General features: G+C 43.2%; 1 protein-coding gene across 1 annotated transcript; it reads left to right on the plus strand.

Annotated features, from left to right (window-relative positions):
* Positions 1-1050: 1050 nt before the first annotated feature.
* On the plus strand, positions 1051-13111 carry slain1a (SLAIN motif family, member 1a). Its single transcript, XM_037108631.1, has 9 exons — positions 1051-1703; positions 3348-3484; positions 6472-6588; positions 8002-8112; positions 8323-8472; positions 9731-10066; positions 10791-10979; positions 11164-11500; positions 12208-13111. The coding sequence occupies exons 1-9, from the start codon at positions 1246-1248 to the stop codon at positions 12281-12283; spliced, it is 1911 nt and encodes a 636-aa protein (XP_036964526.1). The 5' UTR covers positions 1051-1245; the 3' UTR covers positions 12284-13111.
* The last annotated feature ends 310 nt before the right edge of the window (positions 13112-13421 follow it).

Here is a 13421-nt window from a genome sequence, read left to right on the forward strand (position 1 = left end):
TGGCTAAAATGCTAAAATGTGTAGATTCGTGTTCTTAGCTACACCCAAACAAGGGATTTACTGGGCACAAATAAAACTTACATTTCTTAGCAACACATCATTAACTAGATGGGTTGTCAATACATAGCACCCATCAGCAGCAATCAGCTATCCAAACAGAAAGTCACTGTAGCATCACAGGCTGGGTGCTCTGACTGCCTGTTATGTTTTGTAATTTCAAGTGTTAATCTACTTTTTTTAATTGTTGATTTGTAGGTTATGGCCATCACACTTCATTAAACTTCCATAACTCTTCTAACTATACAGGTCATATGCTACATTAACAAGCTAATATTCGCTAACAGAGGTTAGTCTATTCATCAGCTTAGTTAGCTATGCAATGGTTAGCAATACCTACCAGCAAATGAATTATGTTATATAAATTGTATTAGATATCTATATTATATAAATGGTATCAGATATTTATCTAATATACACTGTATCACATATCTATATCATATAAATTGTATCACATATCTATATCATATAAATTGTATCACATATCTATATTGTTTAAATTGTAACATATATCTATACTATATAAATTGTAACAGTTTATCAGATATTCTGTCAATGCAATCTGTAAATTGTGAGTTTGTTGTTCTGTTTTCTACATCTATTGCATGTGTGTCCATCCTGTGTGAGGGATCCCTCCTCTGTAGCCTCTTCCTAAGGTTTATTTATTTGAGTAAATCTGGACAAGCAGGGCTGGGCTACAGGTCATACTTATGTTTGATTTGAACTTATTTAGAGCCAGCTGGCTACTGTTGTTTGCTCATGCCCTCAGTATTTGTAATGATTTAGCTGTGTGTGACTCAGAGGCTAATAAACAAAAACATGAACGTCAAAGAAGAGCAAATACTCTTTACAGCTAGTGTGTGTGTGTGTGTGTGTGTGTGTGTGTGTGTGTGTGTGTGTGTGTGTTGAAGGCGCCCATAATAAATACTTCCTCAGCAGTGGTGTGATGGGAGTTGAACTCCAAGCTGCTGACCAATCAGGAACAGGCTGAGCAGTCATCCCAGCAGCAGCAGCAGCAGCATCAGTGTGTGTATCTGTGAGCGCGAGTGTGTGTGTGTGTGTGTGTGAGTGTGAGTGTGTGTAGAGTGGCTACAAACGGGGGGGGGATCTGGACACCCTCTCTCAATTGAATAGGACCCTCCGCAGGCAGGCCGTGCTGTTTACCCCTCTCAATGTGCTGTCTACCAAATGGAAGCAGAGGTGTTGAGCCCCCAGATGATGGCAGACGTCAATGGCAACAATAAAATCACCAACGCGGAGCTGGAGGTGCTGAAGCTCCAGGAGCTGGTCCGAAAATTGGAGAAGCAAAACGAACAATTGCGGACGCGAGCGAACGCCGTAAACAATTGCTCCGTCGGCCCTCATCTCCAGACCTCGTTGTCGTGCCTGCGCGGCGGTGCGTCGTGTCCGGGCGACAGCTTCTCCGCCAAATACGGCACCTCGAGCCCGACACAGCCGCATCCGTGCGCCCTCGGACCCAGAGGAGGCTCGGTCGAGGAGCCGTTCGCCTATTTTCAGCCGAGCTCGGTGTCTCCCGACGCCGCTGGCGGCGAGGACAGCGGCGTCGCGGGAGCCACAACTGTTCTGGACGAGGTTGAGATTTTGGACCTGAACGTCGTGCTGCCGGTCGGAGAGCCTGATAGCTGGTAACTACTCTGTCTGCATCAACCACAGTATCGTTACTACGTGAAGCGGCGTCCCTTGTGTTTGTCTGACCCTAATAGATGCTACACACAGGCCACAGGGTTGTCAACCAAGCCACGGTTTACTGACATCATGTGTAATGCTACCCTGTAACGTTACTCTCCTATTGATCACACTATCGATCCATCTCACGGTGCAATATTGGCAGACACAAGAAAAAAGAACAAAAACAGGTCGGGCTCGAGGTGTTGACATCCCAGAATGCACCTTGCACGCACGCATGCATAGGTATCTATCCAGACAGCAGTGTGTGGGATGGAATTAGAAACAATGACCCCCTTCAGTGATGAAACAGCTTGGCTTTGTGTGTAGTGGTGAGCCCCGGGCTGAACTACTTTGAAGCTCTGTATCTGCTGACTTAGGTAGCACACACACACACACGCTGACTACTCAACCGTCTGCAGCTTTATGTATCAGATGTGATGATGTGGAAAAATGTAGCACACAGCCGGATGCAGCGCCGATGGGATCCAGCATCAGTGTCGGCAGATCTACACTCCCTTTAACATCAGTAATTGACCCACAAGTCGGTGTAACACTGCGGCCTGGTTGCAGGATGAAATGTCAGTTGTTCTCACTTCATGTTCCTCCTCCATGACAAAGAAGTGACACATCTTTTTGTTGTTTGTCTACAGCCCGGGAATATGCCACTCCGGTGTAACATGTCACAAGCCAAGTCATTCACACATATATTTTTGGTTTTTTGATTTATTTATAATGGCAACATTCAGATTCTTGATTGGAGCAGCTGATAAAATGGGGATCCACTTTCCTGAGGTTTTTCCTTGTGTTTTAGTGTGGCTGAGGCACAGCGGTTGATTTCAGTAGTCTTTTGACTGTTTTTTTTCTATTCACTGAGTCATCATTTGATGCATTAAATGTCAAGAAAGTGTGAAAATCTCCTTCTGTGTTTTTTTAAAGGGCTCAAAGTAGAATCGTCAAATTTGTGTTCTGTTAGCCGACGATCAGTGTGCTTTCATACATGAGGAAGACTGGGGCTTAAATGATGAAACCAGAGATATTTTGGCATTTCCTTGGTTGAAAAATGACCAAAGCGGTGAATCAGTTAACCGAATAACTGATTTGTTCCTGGTTAATCTTTTGTTCCTTTTCTAACCTATTAATTGATTCACTGTTTCAGCGTTTGAAATATCTACCGCCCACGATGAGAGGAGGTGTTGTCACGGACGGTCCTGTGCCTCTCTGCAGCACTCACTTCCTATACATCGCTGCACTGGACGAAGCCGTCGGCTCTTGAATTCTTGTTTGTGTCACAGTTTGTGTTGTTGCCAATAAAATGACAACTGCTCCCTATGGAAATGTTGAACTTTAAGGATGTCTTGGCATTTGGATTTTTATGAGAATCACTCCCTTCGCACAGTCGTGGATTAAGTTTTGTTATGAGCTGTCCCTGACTCACTGGGCTACGCATCTAAGAAATACTGCCGCTGTCAAATTCGTCCCTCATATACAGTAAAGCAGCCTCCAGCTTTTTTTTCCGCCTCTCCGGTTCTCTATAAAGCAGCTATATGAGCTGTGCTGTAAAGGTGTCAGGACTGAACTGTGGGTCCCGCTGTGTCTTTCAGGCTGTATGTGAGTCCCAAAGCCAAGCTGCATGGTGAGAGTATCCTCAGCCCTCTCCAGTGGTGCAGGCAGGTACTGGACCGCCCGGGGCCCGAGGTGGAGCTGGCCAAGATGACCCTCTGTCACAGACTGGACCAAGGTACAGTGGACTTACAGCTCAGATTAATGGCCTTCAACTGTTGCCACATGTGGACATCTGTCTCCCCCGCTGCTGCCGACATGTGATCGTAAGCTGCGTGACACATTTCTCACACAAAATGTCTCCACGCGCGGCAGGATTTCTGCAGCAGCTTCTGAGCCGTGGGAGTGTTTCTCTGCACTCGGCTCATTCGTTTTCCCACCGTCTGACCATTTACTCACTCCGTTTAGATTAATGGCTTTTAAAGTACCAGAGCCGACTTCCCCACAGAGTGATTATGTCTGTGGTAGCTGGAAGGACTCCCATTTACACCTATCTGTATCTCTAGAGAACAATTAGGATCAGTTTAAGGGATTTTCTACTTTACTTGTAGAAAAAAACAACACATTTCCATCTGGAGGACGTCATGCTGTGCTGTTGGATGGCATTACTCTGCGTTCAGTAGAAAGCAGTATAGAGACGATTGTGAAGCAGTGGTAAAAAGCACCAAGTTCACTGCACCACCAACAAGTGGTTCTGTATACATGTATTCTCCAGCTTAGATTTTAGATATTGGTAAACAATCTAATTGAACAGAAATTTAACATTTTTAAAATTCAAATGTTAGGAAATAAACAATTAACCTTCTTGCCAAATGTCTGATGAGAGTAGTGATACCACTCTCATGTCTCACATGGTCAAAATGGAGCTGGATCCTGGAGCCAGTTAGCTTAGCTTAGAAAATATAGACTGGAAACAGAGGGAGACGGGTAGCCTGTCAGATAAGCGGTGGAGACTCCAGGCAGTCAATGCGCCCAGCCAATAAATTATCATCTTTACGCTCTGGTTGTGGCACTTCTCAAGGTGCTTGTATGTGGATTCCGAAGCGTCTGCAAGAGCCAGGCCAGCCGTTCACCCTGTGTTTCCAGTCTTTACACTAAGATAAGCTCACTAAGCTACCAGCCGCAGCTTAGTATTGAACAGATGAACATTAAAATGGTACCAGTTTCCATACAGATGTTAAATTATGGATTCAAGAATCTATTATAGCAGTTCATACATTTGGCCATAAATCATGAATCAAGCAAACACGTTTTTCTGTTTAGTTTTCTCTGTTTTTTCAGTTTTCTGTCACAGTTTAGCCAGAAAAACACACTTGGTTAGGTTTATGCTGTCGATAAAATACTATCTATAATATAATATACTGGGACATTTACATGCAACAGCTACTAACCAGTAATGATATATTATTAAGCTCCCTGTATACATGATAATAACATTACCCATGTTTCTGATGGCTAATGCTGATGGTTCCGGCATTTGACTCACATCCAGCAAATCTGTCATTACTGCATCGACTGAGTCACCTTAGGTGTTAGCTGGATTTTTTTGTAATCACCAGTAATGGAGGACGGGAGTGAACATGCACTTTATCCACTGCAGTTCAACTCAGACTTTCATTTTCATTTGAGCAGGTAGACTATTTTCCATTTACTATACTGAAACCTACAATTTGAAGACCCACCTGTGCTCACGGCTGGACATTGTGTTTGCCACAACCTCCTGGTTTCTAAGCATTTTCTTTACCACAAGGACACGATGTTCATAACAGGAAACACATAACCAGGATACTACAAAAACCCTTCATAAGCAGGATAGTGTGCTACTGAATGACATTTGCTACTGGACCCAGTTTTTAGATTTGGCACTTAACAGTTTCTACACTCGTGCACAGGGAAATGGTTGCCATAGAAACCATGCTTACATTAACTGGGTTTTTGAGGCCGATCTGCTCAGCACTTGCTCCTCAAACAGCCTGTGCAAGAGACTCTTGTACCGTTGCACACATACTGTGTTGACGTGTGTGCCTTGATTTCAAGAGTTTTCTGTGTTCGGTTATTCCCATACTGTGGATATGTTGTGTCCAAACTGGGATTCCATTATGCAAATTTGTTAGTGTTTGTTTGGATGCTCATTAGTGTGAGTGTCTGTGTACGGTTCAAGGTTCTCCTCTTTTTCTAAAGCAGTATTCAGTGGAGGTTGGCGCTCCCCCTCTGGGTCATGAATACATCCTTGTCCCTGAGCTCCAGTAGCTGTTGTTTGCCTAACTTGCTGTGAATGCTAGTTTTATCCAGTAGTGGTTGAGCCTAATTGCGTCAGGAATGCCAAATGCTGCACTCTGTCAGGTGTGTGCCTCTCTGACTGCTAATCAGTGGGGGTGACCTCAGTGTTTACACACTGAACGCACATTTTCTAGCCTCAGTCATGTCATTCCAAGCCAAGTTTACTCACTGCTAGTCAGCAATAATTAATGAAAAAGGAAAGGACTTAAACCTTTGAACAGTTCGCAAGTTGTAACTAACTGTTGTTTATTAAGGCTTTACAGATTGTTAATACACTGTCAAAAAGGAATAGACTTGAGCTGAGAGACAAAACCTGGCAACCCAAAATCAATGGGCTGTCCAGCTTTCGATGTCAGTGGTTTGCTACTGATCTTTAAACTTAATTGATTATATTTTAAACATTGTTATAGCCATTTAGATAATTTTAACCGTATAAACCGTAATGACAGTATATATTATGACAGTGCTGTATCATGACATTAATACAGCAGGAAACAAACATATGTAAGCAGTATGAGCATAACTTCCACATCCCAAAGTAGACCATAGTAGATCTAATTCTGATTTTGGGAATGGGATGTAGCCTACATGCACAATCCCTGCTTATCCAAAGATCCCTCCAAAAAAAATCTGCAGTTTAGCCCAATAAGCTTCTGCAGTAAGCTTAAACCTCGTCTTACTGTATCAGCCTCTTCTGTCCAAGCCGTGACCAAATCATTTAAAAACATCAATACTGATCTGTAAAAAGCAGATTAACATTTGGCCAGAGTGAGTTCAGATATAATCGATGCAGTGACTGTATGCGTGTGTGGGTGTGTGAGAGTGTGTGTGTTACATGGTAAAGCAATCAGACTAACATGTCCTCCGCTACAATCTTGTGTCCAGCTAAGCGGAGGCGTGGTGTCTCCTCCGTTCGTCCATACAGCTGCATAGAGGGACTCTCCACCCTCAGCTGCCCCGTCCTGCCTTACTCTAAGTCTGCTGCACTAATCGAGTCCCCAGGTAACACAACCATCTACTACACATGCATGTAACTCCTGCTAACCACACAAGGGTCAGTAACGTGACATCTAAGGGGCTTCTGAGGATCATTTAGATCAGTGACACACTCTAATCTGTTTTGTGGCGTAATTCAGGTGGATGTGTTAATTAATATGGTTCATTAGGGACAGGCCTTAATGTAATTGATTGTTTTCTGTCGATCACACATCTTTGATGGCTGTAGGTGACCAAGTAGAAAGATACTCGATATTTCACTGAGGTGACATTTGCAAGAGATAAAGTGCGGCTTTTTTAAGGGGATGAATCCAAATGACTGAGATAATTCTCTGTTTTATTTCCACTGGCCAGCACGTAAATTATTCTAAGTATCACAGCACATAATGGATGGTCCGGCACAAATCTTGCCTGCCATCATCAGGTCAAAATACCTGCAGAACTAATGACATTTCTACGAGCTTCGGGTGCACTATATGTTTAGTGCTAATGTTTGCATGCTAACATGCTAAGCTTGGAGAATGAGCATGTTAAACATGACCTGAAAAATGTCTGCAGCATGTTAGCAAGCTGACGTTAGCAGAAAGCACCGCTGTGAGCAGGCGTAGCCCCAAAGAGCTGCTAGTATATCTGTAGACTCTCAGCTGTGTTCATTTTTATTTAACCAGGGTAGATTCAGTGCTGTCTCTATTTTTGGAACGCCCTTCTCTACATTCACACAGTCACACTGGGAAACTGCCTTTCTACAGAACCACAGAACAGTGCTGCTTTGTCATTTTCAACCAACCATGGTATCACGCTATTCAAGCCCGCTTATTTAAAGGTGCACCATGTAAGAATTTTAGTGTAGATCATTTGAAAAATCATTGGATTAGCCAATTCCTACACACTCATCCAATTCCTCCACGCTCCACCTTTAACCTCCAGGCCACTGCTGCCCGCTTTCTAAAATATACCAACATAACAAAATAACAGTTAATAGAAAGGTTCACAGAAAGTGCTGATGATGGCTAATTAGCTTATTTTATGGCTTAGCATTTAAAGTCTAATAAACCTGAGACAAAACTCTTTCCTCTGACGTCAGAGTTCTCGCTCCATTTCAGACCCGAAGCAATAAGCACACAGAGCCAAAAGCGTCTGTTGCTTCCAAGACACTTCTGGAGCTCCCTGTATAAACATAACCCAGATTCTTAAACAACCTGTGAGTTGCAGTTTGAAATCAGATTACAAGGAAGAGATTATAAGATCATACCCTCAGACAGATGGAGATAAGCAGGCTAAAACTCAAAAAGGAGGCCCCTTGGCCTGTTCCTCCATATTTTTTATGTCACTGAGTGCAGATCTTTAATTTGCTTTTCAGGCTGGTGGTCAGTGATTGAAACTTCTCTCTCTTTTTTTGCGTTTCTCTCTCGTTTCAAGCCCCATTGCCATCACCAGGTCCGTCTTACCTCCAGCCGACTCTTCCACTCAGGCCCACCTGCAGCCTCAGTGACAGAGCGCCCACCTTCCTGTCAAACTCCACTCTCCACAGTAAGACCTCACTGACACTATTCCTTCTCTGCTCTATCATTCATTTTCCCTCCGTGGTTTCATCTGCCATGAGTCACCATCCATCTGTAATTATTAAATGTCACTTAAACATCTTCTTGAGTTCCTGACGGTGAAATCTGCATTTATGTTTCTTGGCCACGGAAAGTGAGATATCTTGGTAATATAGATGTGGCCCTCCTGTGCTTTTAGATGTGGGCCGTCGGCACGCTGCCATCAGCCCCCAGTCTTCCCTGGACAGTGAGGTGGGTGTGTCAGAGCTGGAGGATGACACCATCTCGATGAGCTACAAACTGCAGGACATGACGGATGTGGAGGTCATGGCACGACTTCAGGAGGAGAGTGAGTCGACCGTCCTCACGTCTTGCATGCACGACATAGGACAGAGAAAACAAATTATAACCTTGATGAAAAAGGACCTATGGTTCACAGTAAAGAAATCACCCCTGCAAATACTGCAACAAGTCCCTGTCGTGATACATGGCATGCAAATAAATAGCTGAATAATTTATTCAACCCCACTACACTAAATATAAACATTACTCTTGTTGCTTAGTTTTGTCTAAGTGTTGTCTGTTTTGGCAGTTTTTCTGAGTTTGTTTATGGTTTTTGAGTTTGCCATGATTATCAGGGTTAGGGTTATCATTAGGGTTGGTGGTTTGATTCCTGACACCTCCTAGCAGAGTCCTTGAGCAATACACTGAGCCCTCCACTACCCTGTATATGTGTGTGGCAGAGAGCGAGGAATCTTGTGGCAAATTCTATGATTATTTATTGACGACTCAGTGATTTTATTTGGATCACGTAAAAACACATCACAGCTGTCAAACAGAACAAATAAGTGGACACAATATCCAGCAAACTGCAGCACAAGACCGAGGACACTGAAGATGCATAAACAGGTAAAAATGAATCATGTGAAAATGGAGGAGCAGTGACACTGACCATGAGGACTCAGCTCAAATCAGCTCTGACAATTTCAGGTCCTCCTGTAGATAATTTGAGGAAGAAGGAGCTGTGTATTAAAAAAGTTTTTTATTTGAATTGTTATATTTTATCAACGTTTTATAGCAAGAGGATAGAGATGTTTTTTTTAGGTAATCATAGAGCACAACAAGGACACACACGGAAAATGCATGTTTTATCTCATCTCATCAATCTCATTTTCTTTAGCTGATGCTCACTGATTTGGAGTCGGTTAGTTGCAGTATTTGAGTGTGTTGCAGAAAGCCCTTCTCCAAGAAGAGTTAATGTGATTTTGCCTGCATCTTGTGTTAAGCAATTTGAGACTTAACAAGAAAAATATATTGTATTGTTTGCAGGCTGAAATGGATCACTACTTTGCTTGTTGAAAATCAAGATAAACGTTTGACCTTTGAACAGTTGAACTTCAGCATGCAGTGGTGTCTTGATATGCCATCATTTTGTTAAATTATGCAGGAGATTTCAGGAAAAACTGCCCTGCTTTAGTCTGATCTGGATTCAGTGCCTGAATAATGGATGAGAGGCGCCTCTGGGAGGAAATGTATAGTATCATATAGTATAAGAGGTTCAGTATCACGTTTTCCACAGATGAAAGCATTGATCTGTCACCCTGTAGGTCTCCGACAGGACTACGCCTCTACCTCAGCCACAGCCACAGCCAGTCGTCGCAGCTCCAGCTTCTCCTTACACTCCATCAGACGCAGTGAGATGGATCTGGAGGAGGAGGACGAGGAAGACGAGGGCTATGACCAGCTCCCTCCTCCCCAGCCTAGACTGTTCCGCACAGGTTCTATGCAGCGGGGCAGCCTGCCCCACTCTCACACCTTCTCCAGTATCAGAGACTGCAGACGCAGCTCAGCCTCCCCTCAGTTTTCACTCAGTGGACTCTCGCAGTACTCTGGACCCTCCAGCCTGACCGCAGACACACACACAGCGTACAGGAATAGCACAGGTGAGTGTTTGATGAATTCCTTGTCCACTAGAAGTTGTGAGATCACTTGATAGATATGCTCCGGAATAGCAACATGACTGCAAGGGGACAGATTTGTAGTGAAATGGTCCAGTTTAGACCAACGTCTTGACTGATTTACCCACACTCAAGATGTCCCTAATTTCTGACCAGACAAGTTCTTTATGTGCCAAGAAGGATTTAAAGAGTGCTCTTGGATACTGGATTGAAAATGCATCCTCATGTTAGGGTCAATGGGTCAGTGTAGTCTGTTCTGTCAGTTGCATGAAGTGGCTGCATCACATGACTGGCTGATTCTGTGGCTTTCACATGCCATGTGTGACAGGCAGTTTAATTAAGTGAGTAGGAATATGAGTGTTTTCAAGCTTTATATGTTGCTCTCTCACCAAGATTTAGATGAGGGGGTTGCGCATTGTTAACTCACAAAGGTTCTGGGATTAAACAGACACACACTGCCCATGCAATTCTTATTAAATGGAACCAATAGGCAGCGAATATGAAATATGAATGAAGATATTGTTACTGTTAGACCTGTTTCTCACCCCAAATGTCTTCAGAAACATATTTTGGTGTACTGCTTAGCTGTAATATGAGTGTAATATTTAACCTTTAAATCATCCCTCTAATGCTGGAAATGTGAGTTAAGAACTCCAAACACAGTGGACACCTACCATACCTGATCTGGTTTGTTGCTATGGTTGCATAGACAAGCTACGGCGAAGCATGCCCAACCTGATCCGAGCTCCCAGCATGCCCAGTGTTCCCAGTATTCCATGCCTGGCTTCCCCCATCAACCCACCCTCCCACGGCCCCTCCTCCTTGCCAACGATATCCTCCCTCCGGAGCAGCCAGAGCTTTGACTCGTCCAGTGGGCTTGCGCGACTCCAGTCCTCCAGTAAGACTCTCTTCTTCATGTCTATGAATAAATCAGCCATACACGGCTCATTTTTATTCATGAGTGAATGTAGAGCACTGTTTCCTGAAGGCAGCGCCATTCCAAACGCAGTATTTTTCAACTCCGTCTCTGATTTTAGACTCACTCTTATCCGACTCTTCCTCTAACTGTTGCTGTGTGTCAGTTCCCTCCCCAGGGCAGCTCAGTCAGCGGGTCCAGAGCGTGGGGAACTTCCCAACCACTCCCCGACACCCGCTAAAAGCCACAGCCTACGTAAGCCCCACCGTGCAGCAGGGCCCCACTTCCACCCCCCTGTCCACCTCCATCAGTCTACACTCCATCCCCAGCAGTGCTGCGCTGCCACAGCCCCTCAAACCCAGCAGCAGCAGTTTGGTAATGCAGCCCCTTAAAGCCAGCGCCAACCAATCAGCTGTCCCTCGCAGCTCCCTTCCTCGCCCCGCCTCCTTTGTCGGAACAAGTGGAGTTCCTCGTCCCGGCAAAATCGCCCAACCAACACGCAGGTAAGGGCAGATAGACTGAATACAGATTGTAAAACCTGGACTATTATTCCTTTTTCAGCATCTAAAAGCATATATGTGTGAGACATACAGTCGTGGTCAGAAGTTTACATACATTTGACAAGAACACTTAACTTTTATTGTTTGCTTAATTGGTTTTCAGAAGTTGTAGTTTAATTTACCTCCAATGTTACATATTATTAGCATTTCCTGTTAGTATAAAGTGTTAAATATGTTCAATTTTTTAGCAGTTGTAAAAACTGTATACTATAAAGATTATTTGAGCACATTCTGTCGATTAAGTGATTAGTCAATGGAGAGAAATCAAACCAGCCACCATTCTGATGAGTGATTTATAGCCATTTTTCAAGCAGTGCCAAATATCTGATTGTTCCTAGTTCTCACTGATGAATTTGCTGCTCTTCTTGGTAAGCCATAGATAAATGGTTGGTTGAATAATTGTAAAAATAAAAACTTAATAGGAAGATAATCATTATTTGCCACCCATAACTGTTCAAGAATATAGTGTGAAATTGGGACAGAGCACAGGTCTCTAAACATTTACACTGATTGTCCTGAGGGGGGTGCTGTAGTTAAATGTCAAGTGAACGCAGTCTGTTTATGAGTTTACTCAGCCTGGTGATGATGCCTCTTTTTATTTTATGTGATTCATTTAGGTATTGATTCGGTCTGTTTCTCTCCGTCTGCAGTTTGCTGACTCCTCCAAAGAGCCTGGCTGCCCTGAGTGCCCTGAGGGACGGCAGCTGGAGAGACGGCTGCTACTGAACCCAAATAAACTGACGCTCACGAGGTGCACAGGGTAACGCTGCATGGGACCCAACTGATTGAAAATTTTGCCGTCAGGAGGGCCCATTCTTGGGGCTGCGACCCAAGAGAGTGACTGTTAACATTTCTGAAAAGCACTACACTTCACTGAAGGACGAAGTAATGAGTGAAACCAGTATGGGTCCAGCAGGCTGGATCTTTACCTTACTACCTGCAGACTGACACACTATGAATCAACCTGGCAATATTCTGATAATAACTTGTTAAATGTGAACTGGATCTTCTTTGATATGTGTTTTTTGAGTTGTCGTTGTGGATAGTTAAGGCTTTCATTCAACAGAATGAAAATTTCTCTCCAGTTGAAAGATTAGAACTAAATAGGCCACGCTTTTGTACATGCTTTTAATGATTTCTTATGACTAATTTTTTCGATTATTCATTTTTGTCAGTCTGTGGTGTCAAATATGAAGTTGAACCTTGTGTTACATCCCGTGCCTGTTTTAAAAGTAGTGAAATTCATGTCAGTTATATTTATTGGCTGGACCTCGCAGCACTTTTATCAAGTTTAATTTTAAGTGATTAACACGTTAAAATAAATGATCCGCTCTGTTCCTTAAGTATGGCATCATGTTGAAGTAAGTGTACACACATTATCTTTTAGCTTCTTCCTTTCCATTATCGTTTACACGAGAGCTGAGATTTTTTAACGTTCTTTGGTAAACATGATCGCTGCAATGATATTGCACATAGAGTCCTGATGCTTTTTATGGATGACAAGAATTTAAAGAGGAGGTGAGTTTTTAAAGTGAATAAAAGCCTTTCAAAATATGTTTGTATTTTTTCTGCCTGTCTTGAATATATATATATATAGTTCATTTGGTGGTTTAAAGAAAACCAAGAAAGTTCATTTCTCAAAGGGATTAACAGTGACAATCAACTGCAGATGGCGCTGTCACTCTGCTCTGCACAGTGACAGGCTGACATCATTATGAACTCACAGTTGCCATTAATAGATGTAATTTTTGATTAAGCGAATGATTTATGATTTGTTTGTTTAAAAGGAACATGTGATGTTTAAATGCACAATATGCAATTTCTGGCTCTAGGGGTGCTGCAACCACTATCTGATATTCCTTCC

Source organism: Acanthopagrus latus, chromosome 9 (assembly GCF_904848185.1).
Source record: "Acanthopagrus latus isolate v.2019 chromosome 9, fAcaLat1.1, whole genome shotgun sequence".
NCBI classification, from domain to species: Eukaryota; Metazoa; Chordata; class Actinopteri; order Spariformes; family Sparidae; genus Acanthopagrus; species Acanthopagrus latus.